This window comes from Oncorhynchus nerka, linkage group LG19 (genome assembly GCF_034236695.1).
Source record: "Oncorhynchus nerka isolate Pitt River linkage group LG19, Oner_Uvic_2.0, whole genome shotgun sequence".
In the NCBI taxonomy this organism is placed as follows: domain Eukaryota; kingdom Metazoa; phylum Chordata; class Actinopteri; order Salmoniformes; family Salmonidae; genus Oncorhynchus; species Oncorhynchus nerka.
In genome coordinates, this window is record NC_088414.1 from 29,262,554 (window position 1) to 29,285,262 (window position 22,709).

Here is a 22,709-nt window from a genome sequence, read left to right on the forward strand (position 1 = left end):
TCCTCTCTTTACTTTACATACAGTCCAGTGTGTCAGGTAGTCACTTACTAGCTGTGTCACTGTGAGCAAGGTGTGTGGATATTGTGCAAAGTGGAGGTTACTGGAAGGGGGAGGGGACCGACACATAAAGGGCACAAAACCCCTGTCTAGAATCAGAGGAGGCTGGGACCAGAGGAAAGAGCATTACTCAGCTGTAGCTGTTCTCCATGAACAACTGTGCCTGTCGACCGCTTTGCAAATTGTATGTGTGACAGAGAAGAAAATATTTTGCACAGACTCATGAAAAGGAAAGAGGAACTCAAGCAGAAGGAGCAACCTAGATAAGCAGAAATAGAGAGACCACAGCTGATAGACTAGAGAGTGGAGCAGGGATTTTTTCCTCCAACACAGTACTTCAGCTCCTCACCTGGACAATTCGGGCTCTCAATACAACGTAAGAGGGAAGGGAGTCAGAGAGTCAAGGGCAGGGAGTGGAAGAACAGACAAAAACCTCCTGAGGAAGGAGAGATAGTCATCAATAGAGAGAGAGAGGAGGGGAAGTTCCCCCTCTCTCGACCCAACTCGTTGTCAGGCTGGCTGACACAGCCATGGCGTTCACCTTCGCGGCCTTCTGCTACATGCTCACCTTAGTGCTGTGTGCCGCACTCATCTTCTTCGTCATCTGGCAGGTGAGTTGAGCTCACACACACACACTCACCTTAATCATGTTTATAAACTCGGGGTGATGGCGGTTAAACCATGTTTCAGCAATATTCTCTTGTTTGCTTTGTGACTCATACCTGAAATAAAGAATTGGTTGGTCTGAGAAATATCTATAGTTCTGGGTGAAGACTACTTAACGTAATAGTAGTATGAGACAATGCAATAACTGAAGTCTAGCCATTGGTTGGTGTGAATGTGTGCCCACGTGCCCATCTGTGACTCACTATTTATTTGATTAATATCAGTACTGGAAGTGTCTCTCTCTCTCTCTGTTGTTATAATAAGCACATGTACAGTGCCTTCAGAAAGTATTCAGACCCCTTGACCATTTCCAGATTTTGTTACCTTACGGCCTTATTCTAAAATGGATTAAATATTTTTTCCCTTCATCAATCTACACACAATACCCAATAATGACAAAGCAAAAACAAACCCTTTACTCAGTACTTTGTTGAAGCACCTTTGGCAGTGATTACAACCTCGAGTCTTCTTGGGATGACACAACAAGCTTGGCACACCTGTATTTGGGGAGTTTCTCCCATGCTTCTCTGCAGATCCTCTCAAGCTCTGTCAGGTTGGAGGGGGATCATTGCTGCACAGCAATTTTCAGGTCTCTCCAAAGATGTTCAATCGGGTTCAAGTTCAGACATCTGTCCCGATGCCACTCCTGCATTGTCTTGACAGTGTGCTTAGGGTCGTTGTCCTGTTGGAGGAAGGTGAACCTTTGCCCCTCCCAGTCTGAGGTCCTGAGCGCTCTGGAGCAGGTTTTCATCAAGGATCTCTTTGTATTTTGCTCCGTTCATCTTTGCCTTGATCCTGACTAGTTAGGTTTCCTCCAGACATGTGCCAGGTTTCCTCCAGATGTGATACTTGGTATTTAGGCCAAATAGTTCAATCTTGGTTTCATCAGACCAGAGAATCTTGTTTTTCATGATCTTAGAGTCTTTAGGTGCCTTTTGGCAAACTCCAAGCGGGTTGTCATGTGCCTTTTACTGAGGAGTGGAGTGCTGCAGAGATGGTCGTCCTTATGGGAGGTTCTCCTATCTCCACAGAGGAACTTTAGAGCTCTGTCAGACTGACCACCAGGTTCTTGACTCTTCTCCCCCGATTGCTCACTTTGGCCGGGCGGCCAGCTCTAGAAAAGTCTTGGTGGTTCCAAAGAATGATGGAGGCCACTGTGTTCTTTGGGACATTTAATGCTGCAGAACTGTTTTAGGTACCCTTCTCCAGATCTGTGCCTCGACACAATCCTGTCTCAGTGCTCTACTTACAGTTCCTTTGACCTCAAGGCTTGGTTTTTGCTCTGACATGCACTGTCAACTGTGTGACCTTACATAGACAGGTGTGTACCTTTCCAAATCATGTCCAATCAATAGAATTACCACAGGTGGACTACAATCAAGTTGTAGAAACATCTCAAAGATGATCAATGGAAACAGGATGCACCTGAACTCAATTTCGAGCCTCATAGCAAAGGTCCTGCATACTTATGTAAATAATGTATTTCTTTTTTAGTTTTTTATAAATTAGCAAAAACATTTTTAAAAATCGGTTTTCGCTTTGTTATTATGGGGTATTGTGTGTAGATTGCTGAGGATTATTATTTTTAAAATCCATTTTAAAATAAGTCTGTAACGTAACAAAATGTGGACATTTATTTATTTAACTAGGCAAGTCAGTTAAGAAAAAAATCTTATTTATAATGCCAAACCCGGACAACGCTCCTTTCTAGGGAATTTTTCCTAGCCACCGTGCTTCTACATCTGCATTGCTTGCTGTTTGGGGTTTTAGGCTGGGTTTTTGTACAGCACTTTGTGACATCAGCTGATGTAAGATGGGCTTTATAAATAAATTTGATTGATTGATTGTGCACCGCCCTATGGGACTCCCAATCACGGCCAGATGTGATACAGCCTGGATTCAAACCAGAGACTGTAGTGACGCCTCTTGCATTGACATGCAGTGTCTTAGACCGCTGCGCCACTCGGGAGCCCAAAGTTTAGGGGTCTGAGTACTTTCCGATGGCACTGTATGGCACCATAAACAGGAAGTTTATTAATATGAGCTAGTGAAAAGGAATTTAAATTTGAGTAGGAATGGGGAGACAATTAGATGGAGGGCGAGAGAGATATATGTGCATTAATGCAACCTTCATCATAAGGACCAGCCTACTGACAGCAGAATTATGATAGGAATTTGTACAGGCGTCACTGGAGACTTCTTCACAATCAGTATTCTACATGTCTAAAGCCTCAGACACAGACTGCACAAAGGCCAGAGCTCATCTCTCTCAGCTATAGCCTTCTGTCGAGGGAGACATTGTTCATTTGAAATTCAACACAGCATTATCAGATCATTACAAACGACTGGTTTGAAATTACTGTAAGTATTGACTACTAAATTGACTAGTGGGTGAGACTGCACTGCATGTGAGTCAGTCAATGTGTGTGTGTTTGTGTTTGTGGGAGAGATGCGTGTGTATGTACCTGTGTGAGAGAAGGGGAAGGTAAAAGGTGGGATAGAGTGTGTGTATGCGTCAGCAACGAACCATGTTATTGAGAATGCTTATCAAACTATCATTTTGTTCCACCCCTTACCCCCATCTGCCTCCATCCATGGTTTGCGACCCCCATCTCTGTGTGTCTTTCAACCAATGAGATGGCTTGTTCACTTCTATAGTAACCATGGTGCCCGCTAAGGGGCTCATCAGATCACTATGGAAACTGTATCTGTTTACTACGAAGAGGAGCGTGAAACAGAGAATAGGGGGTTGTGCTATCCGGGATCCTTGGGACATCCCTACCCTAACCTTAACCCCTACCCTAACCATAACCCGTATCTAACCCTAACGCTTACCTTAACCATTTTACATTTCAACTTCAAAGGGGTAGGGACGTTCCAAGGATCCCGGATAGCACGGGCCGAAAAGAGGGAGTGGTTTAGATCTATTAGGTGGAAAGGTGTTGTTGAAAGTAAAATACAGATGTGGAGCGTTACATTGGTTTCTGAAAGGGAAAGATGGATGTCACAGGGAGAGAGGAATGTTGAGAGGCAGAGAGGGATGCTTAGATGGAGATCTAAGAAACAGAGAGAAACAGAGAGAGACTAAGGATTTGAAAGATATAAAAGGATGAATGGAGGTATGGGAATTGCAAACTTAATGCGGCAATCAGCAGTTGACACAATAACAGAAGAACTCCCGCCCCTCATTTGGTAAAAAGCTGAGGTATGGAGCTGGAAATATGTAGCTATGGATGCAAGGACTGACCAAAATTATAGCTTTAACCATGTTGTGAGGCCATATAGTGTTTGTTTACATTGACATTGTTTAAAAACATTGGAGTAAAACAAGCTTATATTTTGGGCTCTGATGGGGTATGACAGTTGAGCTAAACTCACGAGGCATTATAAATTATATTCTTCAAGAATCAATGTGTACATATCATAAATTTACAAGTCCAAAATGTTTCTGGCAACTGCCGATTACCTCTTTAAGATGATAAGAAATCTTGTGAAAAGAGGCTAAAAGGGATATGATTGGAATTTATCGAGAATAAAGCATTGTGAATGTGAAAGAAAACACCATCCATTTACATTCAATATTAATGTATCTTTATCCAATGCAAATGACAGAAAATGTAACCGTATACACTGTACATGTGTTTTTAGATTATTGCGTTTGATGAGCTGTGCACAGACTTCAAGAACCCAATCGATCAGAGCAACCCCACCAGAGCGGTAAGGCCCCCTGCTTTATGAAAGGGAGGGGAGTTCTGTGAAGTGTGACCCAGTTCTATGAGCCCATCTACAGTCACGGCCACTCAGCTGTGAAGAGTAGAGCACTATAGACAGACAGGCAGACAGACAGACACACATAGACTATGGCAATTTATTCAAATAGAAAAACCTTTATTTATTTATCTATTTATTTATCATGTGTGAAGCATTTACTCAATGTAACGTTGCTTCTATTTTGCCAGTGATATTTGTGCTGAGGGTTCCTTCATCTAAAATAGCTACACAATAACGTTCTGTATCTGACTCTCCATATCTGACACTCCATATCTGACTCTCCATATCTGACTCTCCATATCTGACTCCCTATATCTGACTCCCCATATCTGACTCTCCATATCTGACTCCCCATATCTGACTCCCCATATCTGACTCTCCATATCTGACTCCCCATTTCTGACTCTCCATATCTGACTCCCCATATCTGACTCCCCATATGTGACTCTCCATATCTGACTCCCCATATCTGACTCCCCATATCTGACTCCCCATATCTGACTCTCCATATCTGACTCTCCATTTCTGACTCTCCATTTCTGACTCTCCATATCTGACTCTCCGTATCTGACTCTCCATATCTGACTCTCCATATCTGACTCTCCATATCTGACTCCCCATATCTGACTCCCCATATCTGACTCCAAATATCTGACTCTCCATATCTGACTCTCCTTTCTCTCTGTTCACTTTTCAGAGGGAAAGAATTCTGAATATTGAAAGAATATGCAACCTGCTGCGGAAGGTCAGTAAGTGGCTCCAAGGCACGCACACACACACACACACACACACACACACACACACACACACACACACACACACACACACACACCTTGTGGGAGAGAAGATCTACGCATCTATTTACAGGACTGAGACGGATTGATTCACATCTTCCCTTCCTGCCTGTAGCCCACCTTCTCATTCTCTCTCTTACTCTCAGACACTCACACACACACACACACACACACACACACACACACACACACACACACACACACACACACACACACACACACACACACACACACACTATAATTACCTGGCTTTCTATACCGCCACCACTCTCTAATTTTCTTTGTCAGTGTTAATGGACAAGCTGTAGAGTCGATGAGGAGAGATTGAAGGAGGGAACACCTGGAGGCCAGCAGGCTTTTATGAAAATCATAACTGATCCCTGCCACTCTCATTCCATATGAAAATCATAACTGATCCCTACCACTCTCATTCCATATGAAAATCATAACTGATCCCTGCCACAATCATTCCATATGAAAATCATAACTGATCCCTACCACTCTCATTCCATATGAAAATCATAACTGATCCCTGCCACTCTCATTCCATATGAAAATCATAACTGATCCCTACCACTCTCATTCCATATGAAAATCATAACTGATCCCTGCCACTCTCATTCCATATGAAAATCATAACTGATCCCTACCACTCTCATTCCATATGAAAATCATAACTGATCCCTGCCACAATCATTCCATATGAAAATCATAACTGATCCCTACCACTCTCATTCCATATGAAAATCATAACTGATCCCTGCCACTCTCATTCCATATGAAAATCATAACTGATCCCTACCACTCTCATTCCATATGAAAATCATAACTGATCCCTGCCACAATCATTCCATATGAAAATCATAACTGATCCCTGCCACTCTCATTCCATATGAAAATCATAACTGATCCCTACCACTCTCATTCCATATGGAAATCATAACTGATCCCTGCCACTCTCATTCCATATGAAAATCATAACTGATCCCTACCACTCTCATTCCATATGAAAATCATAACTGATCCCTACCACTCTCATTCCATATGAAAATCATAACTGATCCCTGCCACTCTCATTCCATATGAAAATCATAACTGATCCCTGCCACTCTCATTCCATATGAAAATCATAACTGATCCCTGCCACAATCATTCCATATGAAAATCATAACTGATCCCTACCACTCTCATTCCATATGAAAATCATAACTGATCCCTACCACTCTCATTCCATATGAAAATCATAACTGATCCCTCCTCATTCCATATGAAAATCATAACTGATCCCTACCACTCTCATTCCATATGAAAATCATAACTGATCCCTACCACTCTCATTCCATATGAAAATCATAAATCATGAAAATCATAACTGATCCCTGCCACTCTCATTCCATATGAAAATCATAACCGATCCCTACCACTCTCATTCCATATGAAAATCATAACCGATCCCTGCCACTCTCATTCCATATGAAAATCATAACTGATCCCTACCACTCTCATTCCATATGAAAATCATAACTGATCCCTGCCACTCTCATTCCATATGAAAATCATAACTGATCCCTACCACTCTCATTCCATATGAAAATCATAACTGATCCCTGCCACTCTCATTCCATATGAAAATCATAACTGATCCCTGCCACAATCATTCCATATGAAAATCATAACTGATCCCTACCACTCTCATTCCATATGAAAATCATAACTGATCCCTGCCACAATCATTCCATATGAAAATCATAACTGATCCCTACCACTCTCATTCCATATGAAAATCATAACTGATCCCTGCCACTCTCATTCCATATGAAAATCATAACTGATCCCTACCACTCTCATTCCATATGAAAATCATAACTGATCCCTGCCACAATCATTCCATATGAAAATCATAACTGATCCCTGCCACTCTCATTCCATATGAAAATCATAACTGATCCCTACCACTCTCATTCCATATGAAAATCATAACTGATCCCTGCCACTCTCATTCCATATGAAAATCATAACTGATCCCTGCCACAATCATTCCATATGAAAATCATAACTGATCCCTGCCACTCTCATTCCATATGAAAATCATAACTGATCCCTACCACTCTCATTCCATATGAAAATCATAACTGATCCCTGCCACTCTCATTCCATATGAAAATCATAACTGATCCCTACCACTCTCATTCCATATGAAAATCATAACTGATCCCTACCACTCTCATTCCATATGAAAATCATAACTGATCCCTGCCACTCTCATTCCATATGAAAATCATAACTGATCCCTACCACTCTCATTCCATATGAAAATCATAACTGATCCCTGCCACTCTCATTCCATATGAAAATCATAACTGATCCCTGCCACAATCATTCCATATGAAAATCATAACTGATCCCTACCACTCTCATTCCATATGAAAATCATAACTGATCCCTGCCACAATCATTCCATATGAAAATCATAACTGATCCCTACCACTCTCATTCCATATGAAAATCATAACTGATCCCAGCCACTCTCATTCCATATGAAAATCATAACTGATCCCTGCCACTCTCATTCCATATGAAAATCATAACTGATCCCTGCCACAATCATTCCATATGAAAATCATAACTGATCCCTACCACTCTCATTCCATATGAAAATCATAACTGATCCCTGCCACAATCATTCCATATGAAAATCATAACTGATCCCTACCACTCTCATTCCATATGAAAATCATAACTGATCCCTGCCACAATCATTCCATATGAAAATCATAACTGATCCCTACCACTCTCATTCCATATGAAAATCATAACTGATCCCTGCCACTCTCATTCCATATGAAAATCATAACTGATCCCTGCCACTCTCATTCCATATGAAAATCATAACTGATCCCTGCCACAATCATTCCATATGAAAATCATAACTGATCCCTGCCACTCTCATTCCATATGAAAATCATAACTGATCCCTGCCACTCTCATTCCATATGAAAATCATAACTGATCCCTGCCACTCTCATTCCATATGAAAATCATAACTGATCCCTGCCACAATCATTCCATATGAAAATCATAACTGATCCCTGCCACTCTCATTCCATATGAAAATCATAACTGATCCCTACCACTCTCATTCCATATGAAAATCATAACTGATCCCTGCCACTCTCATTCCATATGAAAATCATAACTGATCCCTGCCACAATCATTCCATATGAAAATCATAACTGATCCCTCCATATGCCACTCTCATTCCATATGAAAATCATAACTGATCCTGCCACTCTCATTCCATATGAAAATCATAACTGATCCCTGCCACTCTCATTCCATATGAAAATCATAACTGATCCCTGCCACAATCATTCCATATGAAAATCATAACTGATCCCTGCCACTCTCATTCCATATGAAAATCATAACTGATCCCTGCCACTCTCATTCCATATGAAAATCATAACTGATCACTGCCACTCTCATTCCATATGAAAATCATAACTGATCCCTGCCACAATCATTCCATATGAAAATCATAACTGATCCCTACCACTCTCATTCCATATGGAAATCATAACTGATCCCTGCCACTCTCATTCCATATGAAAATCATAACTGATCCCTACCACTCTCATTCCATATGAAAATCATAACTGATCCCTACCACTCTCATTCCATATGAAAATCATAACTGATCCCTGCCACTCTCATTCCATATGAAAATCATAACTGATCCCTGCCACAATCATTCCATATGAAAATCATAACTGATCCCTGCCACTCTCATTCCATATGAAAATCATAACTGATCCCTACCACTCTCATTCCATATGAAAATCATAACTGATCCCTGCCACTCTCATTCCATATGAAAATCATAACTGATCCCTACCACTCTCATTCCATATGAAAATCATAACTGATCCCTGCCACTCTCATTCCATATGAAAATCATAACTGATCCCTGCCACAATCATTCCATATGAAAATCATAACTGATCCCTACCACTCTCATTCCATATGAAAATCATAACTGATCCCTGCCACAATCATTCCATATGAAAATCATAACTGATCCCTACCACTCTCATTCCATATGAAAATCATAACTGATCCCTGCCACAATCATTCCATATGAAAATCATAACTGATCCCTACCACTCTCATTCCATATGAAAATCATAACTGATCCCTGCCACTCTCATTCCATATGAAAATCATAACTGATCCCTGCCACTCTCATTCCATATGAAAATCATAACTGATCCCTGAAAAAATCCACAATCATTCCATATGAAAATCATAACTGATCCCTGCCACTCTCATTCCATATGAAAATCATAACTGATCCCTGCCACAATCTCATTCCATATGAAAATCATAACTGATCCCTGCCACTCTCATTCCATATGAAAATCATAACTGATCCCTGCCACAATCATTCCATATGAAAATCACAACTGATCCCTACCACTCTCATTCCATATGAAAATCATAACTGATCCCTGCCACTCTCATTCCATATGAAAATCATAACTGATCCCTACCACTCTCATTCCATATGAAAATCATAACTGATCCCTGCCACTCTCATTCCATATGAAAATCATAACTGATCCCTGCCACAATCATTCCATATGAAAATCATAACTGATCCCTACCACTCTCATTCCATATGAAAATCATAACTGATCCCTGCCACAATCATTCCATATGAAAATCATAACTGATCCCTACCACTCTCATTCCATATGAAAATCATAACTGATCCCTGCCACAATCATTCCATATGAAAATCATAACTGATCCCTACCACTCTCATTCCATATGAAAATCATAACTGATCCCTGCCACTCTCATTCCATATGAAAATCATAACTGATCCCTGCCACTCTCATTCCATATGAAAATCATAACTGATCCCTGCCACAATCATTCCATATGAAAATCATAACTGATCCCTGCCACTCTCATTCCATATGAAAATCATAACTGATCCCTGCCACAATCCTTCCATATGAAAATCATAACTGATCCCTGCCACTCTCATTCCATATGAAAATCATAACTGATCCCTGCCACAATCATTCCATATGAAAATCACAACTGATCCCTACCACTCTCATTCCATATGAAAATCATAACTGATCCCTGCCACTCTCATTCCATATGAAAATCATAACTGATCCCTGCCACAATCATTCCATATGAAAATCATAACTGATCCCTAACACTCTCATTCCATATGAAAGTCATAACTGATCCCTACCACTCTCATTCCATATGAAAATCATAACTGATCCCTGCCACTCTCATTCCATATGAAAATCATAACTGATCCCTGCCACAATCATTCCATATGAAAATCATAACTGATCCCTGCCACTCTCATTCCATATGAAAATCATAACTGATCCCTACCACTCTCATTCCATATGAAAATCATAACTGATCCCTGCCACTCTCATTCCATATGAAAATCATAACTGATCCCTGCCACTCTCATTCCATATGAAAATCATAACTGATCCCTGCCACAATCATTCCATATGAAAATCATAACTGATCCCTGCCACAATCATTCCATATGAAAATCACAACTGATCCCTACCACTCTCATTCCATATGAAAATCATAACTGATCCCTGCCACTCTCATTCCATATGAAAATCATAACTGATCCCTGCCACAATCATTCCATATGAAAATCATAACTGATCCCTACCACTCTCATTCCATATGAAAATCATAACTGATCCCTACCACTCATTCCATATGAAAATCATAACTGATCCCTGCCACTCTCATTCCATATGAAAATCATAACTGATCCCTGCCACAATCATTCCATATGAAAATCATAACTGATCCCTGCCACTCTCATTCCATATGAAAATCATAACTGATCCCTACCACTCTCATTCCATATGAAAATCATAACTGATCCCTGCCACTCTCATTCCATATGAAAATCATAACTGATCCCTACCACTCTCATTCCATATGAAAATCATAACTGATCCCTGCCACTCTCATTCCATATGAAAATCATAACTGATCCCTGCCACAATCATTCCATATGAAAATCATAACTGATCCCTACCACTCTCATTCCATATGAAAATCATAACTGATCCCTGCCACTCTCATTCCACAATCATTCCATATGAAAATCATAACTGATCCCTACCACTCTCATTCCATATGAAAATCATAACTGATCCCTGCCACAATCATTCCATATGAAAATCATAACTGATCCCTACCACTCTCATTCCATATGAAAATCATAACTGATCCCTACCACTCTCATTCCATATGAAAATCATAACTGATCCCTGCCACAATCATTCCATATGAAAATCATAACTGATCCCTGCCACTCTCATTCCATATGAAAATCATAACTGATCCCTGCCACAATCATTCCATATGAAAAAATCATAACTGAAAATCCCTGATCCCTCTCATTCCTCTCATTCCATATGAAAATCATAACTGATCCCTGCCACAATCATTCCATATGAAAATCATAACTGATCCCTGCCACTCTCATTCCATATGAAAATCATAACTGATCCCTGCCACAATCATTCCATATGAAAATCATAACTGATCCCTGCCACTCTCATTCCATATGAAAATCATAACTGATCCCTGCCACAATCATTCCATATGAAAATCATAACTGATCCCTGCCACTCTCATTCCATATGAAAATCATAACTGATCCCTGAAAATCATAACACTCTCATTCCATATGAAAATCATAACTGATCCCTGCCACTCTAATTCCATATGAAAATCATAACTGATCCCTGCCACAATCATTCCATATGAAAATCATAACTGATCCCTGCCACTCTCATTCCATATGAAAATCATAACTGATCCCTACCACTCTCATTCCATATGAAAATCATAACTGATCCCTGCCACTCTCATTCCATATGAAAATCATAACTGATCCCTGCACAATCATTCCATATGAAAATCATAACTGATCCCTGCCACTCTCATTCCATATGAAAATCATAACTGATCCCTACCACTCTCATTCCATATGAAAATCATAACTGATCCCTGCCACTCATTCCATATGAAAATCATAACTGATCCCTACCACTCTCATTCCATATGAAAATCATAACTGATCCCTGCCACATTCATATGAAAATCATTCCATATGAAAATCATAACTGATCCCTGCCACTCTCATTCCATATGAAAATCATAACTGATCCCTGCCACAATCCTTCCATATGAAAATCATAACTGATCCCTGCCACTCTCATTCCATATGAAAATCATAACTGATCCCTGCCACAATCATTCCATATGAAAATCATAACTGATCCCTACCACTCTCATTCCATATGAAAATCATAACTGATCCCTGCCACTCTCATTCCATATGAAAATCATAACTGATCCCTGCCACAATCATTCCATATGAAAATCATAACTGATCCCTACCACTCTCATTCCATATGAAAATCATAACTGATCCCTACCACTCTCATTCCATATGAAAATCATAACTGATCCCTGCCACTCTCATTCCATATGAAAATCATAACTGATCCCTGCCACAATCATTCCATATGAAAATCATAACTGATCCCTGCCACTCTCATTCCATATGAAAATCATAACTGATCCCTACCACTCTCATTCCATATGAAAATCATAACTGATCCCTGCCACTCTCATTCCATATGAAAATCATAACTGATCCCTGCCACTCTCATTCCATATGAAAATCATAACTGATCCCTGCCACAATCATTCCATATGAAAATCATAACTGATCCCTGCCACAATCATTCCATATGAAAATCATAACTGATCCCTACCACTCTCATTCCATTCCATATGAAAATCATAACTGATCCCTGCCACTCTCATTCCATATGAAAATCATAACTGATCCCTGCCACAATCATTCCATATGAAAATCATAACTGATCCCTACCACTCTCATTCCATATGAAAATCATAACTGATCCCTACCACTCTCATTCCATATGAAAATCATAACTGATCCCTGCCACTCTCATTCCATATGAAAATCATAACTGATCCCTGCCACAATCATTCCATATGAAAATCATAACTGATCCCTGCCACTCTCATTCCATATGAAAATCATAACTGATCCCTACCACTCTCATTCCATATGAAAATCATAACTGATCCCTGCCACTCTCATTCCATATGAAAATCATAACTGATCCCTACCACTCTCATTCCATATGAAAATCATAACTGATCCCTGCCACTCTCATTCCATATGAAAATCATAACTGATCCCTGCCACAATCATTCCATATGAAAATCATAACTGATCCCTACCACTCTCATTCCATATGAAAATCATAACTGATCCCTGCCACAATCATTCCATATGAAAATCATAACTGATCCCTGCCACTCTCATTCCATATGAAAATCATAACTGATCCCTGCCACAATCATTCCATATGAAAATCATAACTGATCCCTGCCACTCTCATTCCATATGAAAATCATAACTGATCCCTGCCACTCTCATTCCATATGAAAATCATAACTGATCCCTGCCACTCTCATTCCATATGAAAATCATAACTGATCCCTGCCACAATCATTCCATATGAAAATCATAACTGATCCCTGCCACTCTCATTCCATATGAAAATCATAACTGATCCCTACCACTCTCATTCCATATGAAAATCATAACTGATCCCTGCCACTCTCATTCCATATGAAAATCATAACTGATCCCTACCACTCTCATTCCATATGAAAATCATAACTGATCCCTGCCACTCTCATTCCATATGAAAATCATAACTGATCCCTTCCACAATCATTCCATATGAAAATCATAACTGATCCCTGCCACTCTCATTCCATATGAAAATCATAACTGATCCCTACCACTCTCATTCCATATGAAAATCATAACTGATCCCTGCCACTCTCATTCCATATGAAAATCATAACTGATCCCTACCACTCTCATTCCATATGAAAATCATAACTGATCCCTGCCACAATCATTCCATATGAAAATCATAACTGATCCCTGCCACAATCATTCCATATGAAAATCATAACTGATCCCTACCACTCTCATTCCATATGAAAATCATAACTGATCCCTGCCACAATCATTCCATATGAAAATCATAACTGATCCCTATCCCTACCACTCTCATTCCATATGAAAATCATAACTGATCCCTGCCACTCTCATTCCATATGAAAATCATAACTGATCCCTGCCACTCTCATTCCATATGAAAATCATAACTGATCCCTGCCATAATCATTCCATATGAAAAAAATCATATGAAAATGATCTGATCCCTGCCACTCTCATTCCATATGAAAATCATAACTGATCCCTGCCACTCTCATTCCATATGAAAATCATAACTGATCCCTGCCACAATCATTCCATATGAAAATCATAACTGATCCCTACCACTCTCATTCCATATGAAAATCATAACTGATCCCTACCACTCTCATTCCATATGAAAATCATAACTGATCCCTGCCACAATCATTCCATATGAAAATCATAACTGATCCCTACCACTCTCATTCCATATGAAAATCATAACTGATCCCTGCCACTCTCATTCCATATGAAAATCATAACTGATCCCTGCCACTCTCATTCCATATGAAAATCATAACTGATCCCTGCCATAATCATTCCATATGAAAATCATAACTGATCCCTGCCACTCTCATTCCATATGAAAATCATAACTGATCCCTGCCACAATCATTCCATATGAAAATCATAACTGATCCCTGCCACTCTCATTCCATATGAAAATCATAACTGATCCCTGCCACAATCATTCCATATGAAAATCATAACTGATCCCTGCCACTCTCATTCCATATGAAAATCATAACTGATCCCTGCCACAATCATTCCATATGAAAATCATAACTGATCCCTGCCACTCTCATTCCATATGAAAATCATAACTGATCCCTGCCACTCTCATTCCATATGAAAATCATAACTGATCCCTGCCACTCTAATTCCATATGAAAATCATAACTGATCCCTGCCACAATCATTCCATATGAAAATCATAACTGATCCCTGCCACTCTCATTCCATATGAAAATCATAACTGATCCCTACCACTCTCATTCCATATGAAAATCATAACTGATCCCTGCCACTCTCATTCCATATGAAAATCATAACTGATCCCTACCACTCTCATTCCATATGAAAATCATAACTGATCCCTGCCACTCTCATTCCATATGAAAATCATAACTGATCCCTACCACTCTCATTCCATATGAAAATCATAACTGATCCCTGCCACAATCATTCCATATGAAAATCATAACTGATCCCTGCCACAATCATTCCATATGAAAATCATAACTGATCCCTACCACTCTCATTCCATATGAAAATCATAACTGATCCCTGCCACAATCATTCCATATGAAAATCATAACTGATCCCTACCACTCTCATTCCATATGAAAATCATAACTGATCCCTGCCACTCTCATTCCATATGAAAATCATAACTGATCCCTGCCACTCTCATTCCATATGAAAATCATAACTGATCCCTGCCATAATCATTCCATATGAAAATCATAACTGATCCCTGCCACTCTCATTCCATATGAAAATCATAACTGATCCCTGCCACAATCATTCCATATGAAAATCATAACTGATCCCTGCCACTCTCATTCCATATGAAAATCATAACTGATCCCTGCCACAATCATTCCATATGAAAATCATAACTGATCCCTGCCACTCTCATTCCATATGAAAATCATAACTGATCCCTGCCACAATCATTCCATATGAAAATCATAACTGATCCCTGCCACTCTCATTCCATATGAAAATCATAACTGATCCCTGCCACTCATTCATTCCATATGAAAATCATAACTGATCCCTGCCACTCTAATTCCATATGAAAATCATAACTGATCCCTGCCACAATCATTCCATATGAAAATCATAACTGATCCCTGCCACTCTCATTCCATATGAAAATCATAACTGATCCCTACCACTCTCATTCCATATGAAAATCATAACTGATCCCTGCCACTCTCATTCCATATGAAAATCATAACTGATCCCTACCACTCAATCATTCCATATGAAAATCATAACTGATCCCTGCCACTCTCATTCCATATGAAAATTCATAACTGATCCCTTCCACAATCATTCCATATGAAAATCATAACTGATCCCTGCCACTCTCATTCCATATGAAAATCATAACTGATCCCTACCACTCTCATTCCATATGAAAATCATAACTGATCCCTGCCACTCTCATTCCATATGAAAATCATAACTGATCCCTACCACTCTAATTCCATATGAAAATCATAACTGATCCCTGCCACAATCATTCTATATGAAAATCATAACTGATCCCTGCCACAATCATTCCATATGAAAATCATAACTGATCCCTACCACTCTCATTCCATATGAAAATCATAACTGATCCCTGCCACAATCATTCCATATGAAAATCATAACTGATCCCTACCACTCTCATTCCATATGAAAATCATAACTGATCCCTGCCACAATCATTCCATATGAAAATCATAACTGATCCCTGCCACTCTCATTCCATATGAAAATCATAACTGATCCCTGCCACTCTCATTCCATATGAAAATCATAACTGATCCCTGCCACTCTCATTCCATATGAAAATCATAACTGATCACTGCCACTCTCATTCCATATGAAAATCATAACTGATCCCTGCCACAATCATTCCATATGAAAATCATAACTGATCCCTACCACTCTCATTCCATATGGAAATCATAACTGATCCCTGCCACTCTCATTCCATATGAAAATCATAACTGATCCCTACCACTCAATCATTCCATATGAAAATCATAACTGATCCCTATTCCATATGAAAATCTCTCATTCCATATGAAAATCATAACTGATCCCTGCCACTCTCATTCCATATGAAAATCATAACTGATCCCTGCCACAATCATTCCATATGAAAATCATAACTGATCCCTGCCACTCTCATTCCATATGAAAATCATAACTGATCCCTACCACTCTCATTCCATATGAAAATCATAACTGATCCCTGCCACTCTCATTCCATATGAAAATCATAACTGATCCCTACCACTCTCATTCCATATGAAAATCATAACTGATCCCTGCCACTCTCATTCCATATGAAAATCATAACTGATCCCTGCCACAATCATTCCATATGAAAATCATAACTGATCCCTACCACTCTCATTCCATATGAAAATCATAACTGATCCCTGCCACAATCATTCCATATGAAAATCATAACTGATCCCTACCACTTTCTCATTCCATATGAAAATCATAACTGATCCCTGCCACAATCATTCCATATGAAAATCATAACTGATCCCTACCACTCTCATTCCATATGAAAATCATAACTGATCCCTGCCACTCTCATTCCATATGAAAATCATAACTGATCCCTGCCACTCTCATTCCATATGAAAATCATAACTGATCCCTGCCACTCTCATTCCATATGAAAATCATAACTGATCCCTGCCACTCTCATTCCATATGAAAATCATAACTGATCCCTGCCACTCTCATTCCATATGAAAATCATAACTGATCCCTGCCACTCTCATTCCATATGAAAATCATAACTGATCCCTGCCACAATCATTCCATATGAAAATCATAACTGATCCCTGCCACTCTCATTCCATATGAAAATCATAACTGATCCCTACCACTCTCATTCCATATGAAAATCATAACTGATCCCTGCCCACTCTCATTCCATATGAAAATCATAACTGATCCCTACCACTCTCATTCCATATGAAAATCATAACTGATCCCTGCCACTCTCATTCCATATGAAAAATCATAACTGATCCCTGCCACAATCATTCCATATGAAAATCATAACTGATCCCTACCACTCTCATTCCATATGAAAATCATAACTGATCCCTGCCCACAATCATTCCATATGAAAATCATAACTGATCCCTACCACTCTCATTCCATATGAAAATCATAACTGATCCCTGCCACAATCATTCCATATGAAAATCATAACTGATCCCTACCACTCTCATTCCATATGAAAATCATAACTGATCCCTGCCACTCTCATTCCATATGAAAATCATAACTGATCCCTGCCACTCTCATTCCATATGAAAATCATAACTGATCCCTGCCACAATCATTCCATATGAAAATCATAACTGATCCCTGCCACTCTCATTCCATATGAAAATCATAACTGATCCCTGCCACAACCTCATTCCATATGAAAATCATAACTGATCCCTGCCACTCTCATTCCATATGAAAATCATAACTGATCCCTGCCACAATCATTCCATATGAAAATCATAACTGATCCCTACCACTCTCATTCCATATGAAAATTCATAACTGATCCCTGCCACAATCATTCCATATGAAAATCATAACTGATCCCTGCCACAATCACATTCCACAATCATTCCATATGAAAATCATAACTGATCCCTACCACTCTCATTCCATATGAAAATCATAACTGATCCCTACCACTCTCATTCCATATGAAAATCATAACTGATCCCTGCCACTCTCATTCCATATGAAAATCATAACTGATCCCTGCCACAATCATTCCATATGAAAATCATAACTGATCCCTGCCACTCTCATTCCATATGAAAATCATAACTGATCCCTACCACTCATCATTCCATATGAAAATCATAACTGATCCCTGCCACAATCATTCCATATGAAAATCATAACTGATCCCTACCACTCTCATTCCATATGAAAATCATAACTGATCCCTGCCACAATCATTCCATATGAAAATCATAACTGATCCCTGCCACTCTCATTCCATATGAAAAATCATAACTGATCCCTGCCACAATCATTCCATATGAAAATCATAACTGATCCCTACCACTCTCATTCCATATGAAAATCATAACTGATCCCTGCCACAATCATTCCATATGAAAATCATAACTGATCCCTGCCACTCTCATTCCATATGAAAATCATAACTGATCCCTGAAAATCATAACTGATCCCTCATTCCATATGAAAATCATAACTGATCCCTGCCAATCATTCCATATGAAAATCATAACTGATCCCTCATTCCATATGAAAATCATAACTGATCCCTCATTCCATATGAAAATCATAACTGATCCCTGCCACTCTCATTCCATATGAAAATCATAACTGATCCCTGCCACAATCATTCCATATGAAAATCATAACTGATCCCTACCACTCTCATTCCATATGAAAATCATAACTGATCCCTGCCACAATCATTCCATATGAAAATCATAACTGATCCCTCATTCCATATGAAAATCACTGATCCCTCAATCATTCCATATGAAAATCATAACTGATCCCTGCCACAATCATTCCATATGAAAATCATAACTGATCCCTACCACTCTCATTCCATATGAAAATCATAACTGATCCCTGCCACTCTCATTCCATATGAAAATCATAACTGATCCCTGCCACAATCATTCCATATGAAAATCATAACTGATCCCTGCCACAATCATTCCATATGAAAATCATAACTGATCCCTGCCACTCTCATTCCATATGAAAATCATAACTGATCCCTGCCACAATCATTCCATATGAAAATCATAACTGATCCCTACCACTCTCATTCCATATGAAAATCATAACTGATCCCTGCCACAATCATTCCATATGAAAATCATAACTGATCCCTACCACTCTCATTCCATATGAAAATCATAACTGATCCCTGCCACAATCATTCCATATGAAAATCATAACTGATCCCTACCACTCTCATTCCATATGAAAATCATCCCTAACATTGAAAATCATAACTGATCCCTGCCACTCTCATTCCATATGAAAATCATAACTGATCCCTGCCACTCTCATTCCATATGAAAATCATAACTGATCCCTGCCACAATCATTCCATATGAAAATCATAACTGATCCCTGCCACTCTCATTCCATATGAAAATCATAACTGATCCCTACCACTCTCATTCCATATGAAAATCATAACTGATCCCTGCCACTCTCATTCCATATGAAAATCATAACTGATCCCTGCCACAATTCATTCCATATGAAAATCATAACTGATCCCTACCACTCTCATTCCATATGAAAATCATAACTGATCCCTGCCACAATCATTCCATATGAAAATCATAACTGATCCCTACCACTCTCATTCCATATGAAAATCATAACTGATCCCTGCCACAATCATTCCATATGAAAATCATAACTGATCCCTACCACTCTCATTCCATATGAAAATCATAACTGATCCCTGCCACTCTCATTCCATATGAAAATCATAACTGATCCCTGCCACTCTCATTCCATATGAAAATCATAACTGATCCTGCCACAATCATTCCATATGAAAATCATAACTGATCCCTGCCACTCTCATTCCATATGAAAATCATAACTGATCCCTGCCACAATCATTCCATATGAAAATCATATGAAAATTCCATATGAAAATCATAACTGATCCCTGCCACAATCATTCCATATGAAAATCATAACTGATCCCTACCACTCTCATTCCATATGAAAATCATAACTGATCCCTACCACTCTCATTCCATATGAAAATCATAACTGATCCCTGCCACAATCATTCCATATGAAAATCATAACTGATCCCTACCACTCTCATTCCATATGAAAATTCCATATGAAAACATGATCCCTGCCACTCTCATTCCATATGAAAATCATAACTGATCCCTACCACTCTCATTCCATATGAAAATCATAACTGATCCCTGCCACTCTCATTCCATATGAAAATCATAACTGATCCCTGCCACAATCATTCCATATGAAAATCATAACTGATCCCTACCACTCTCATTCCATATGAAAATCATAACTGATTCCATATGAAAATCATAACTGATCCCTGCCACAATCATTCCATATGAAAATCATAACTGATCCCTACCACTCTCATTCCATATGAAAATCATAACTGATCCCTGCCACTCTCATTCCATATGAAAATCATAATTCCATATGACTGATCCCTGCCACTCTCATTCCATATGAAAATCATAACTGATCCCTGCCACAATCATTCCATATGAAAATCATAACTGATCCCTGCCACTCTCATTCCATATGAAAATCATAACTGATCCCTACCACTCTCATTCCATATGAAAATCATAACTGATCCCTACCACTCTCATTCCATGAAAATGAAAATTCCATATGAAAATCATAACTGATCCCTGCCACAATCATTCCATATGAAAATCATAACTGATCCCTGCCACTCTCATTCCATATGAAAATCATAACTGATCCCTGCCACAATCATTCCATATGAAAATCATAACTGATCCCTGCCACTCTCATTCCATATGAAAATCATAACTGATCCCTACCACTCTCATTCCATATGAAAATCATAACTGATCCCTGCCACTCTCATTCCATATGAAAATCATAACTGATCCCTGCCACAATCATTCCATATGAAAATCATAACTGATCCCTGCCACTCTCATTCCATATGAAAATCATAACTGATCCCTGCCACAATCATTCCATATGAAAATCATAACTGATCCCTACCACTCTCATTCCATATGAAAATCATAACTGATCCCTGCCACAATCATTCCATATGAAAATCATAACTGATCCCTACCACTCTCATTCCATATGAAAATCATAACTGATCCCTACCACTCTCATTCCATATGAAAATCATAACTGATCCCTGCCATCTCATTCCATATGAAAACTAACTCATTCCATATGAAAATCACTGATCCCTGCCACTCATTCCATATGAAAATCATAACTGATCCCTACCACTCTCATTCCATATGAAAATCATAACTGATCCCTGCCACTCTCATTCCATATGAAAATCATAACTGATCCCTGCCACAATCATTCCATATGAAAATCATAACTGATCCCTACCACTCTCATTCCATATGAAAATCATAACTGATCCCTGCCACAATCATTCCATATGAAAATCATAACTGATCCCTACCACTCTCATTCCATATGAAAATCATAACTGAACTGATCCCTGAAAATCCACAATCATTCCATATGAAAATCATAACTGATCCCTACCACTCTCATTCCATATGAAAATCATAACTGATCCCTGCCCTGCCAATCATTCCATATGAAAATCATAACTGATCCCTACCACTCTCATTCCATATGAAAATCATAACTGATCCCTGAAAATCATAACTGACAATCATTCCATATGAAAATCATAACTGATCCCTGCCACTCTCATTCCATATGAAAATCATAACTG

The 22,709-nt window shown here is 39.0% G+C and overlaps 1 protein-coding gene across 1 annotated transcript in view; it reads left to right on the forward strand.

Moving 5' to 3' along the window:
- Window positions 1-30: 30 nt before the first annotated feature.
- cnih2 (cornichon family AMPA receptor auxiliary protein 2) overlaps window positions 31-22,709 on the forward strand; it is a 48,569-nt gene continuing 25,890 nt past the window's right edge. The window contains exons 1-3 of the mRNA XM_029620741.2: window positions 31-668; window positions 4,372-4,440; window positions 5,192-5,239. Of these exons, the coding sequence (XP_029476601.1) occupies window positions 588-668; window positions 4,372-4,440; window positions 5,192-5,239 (198 nt within the window). The 5' untranslated portion in view covers window positions 31-587. The remainder of the gene's footprint in view (window positions 669-4,371; window positions 4,441-5,191; window positions 5,240-22,709) is intronic.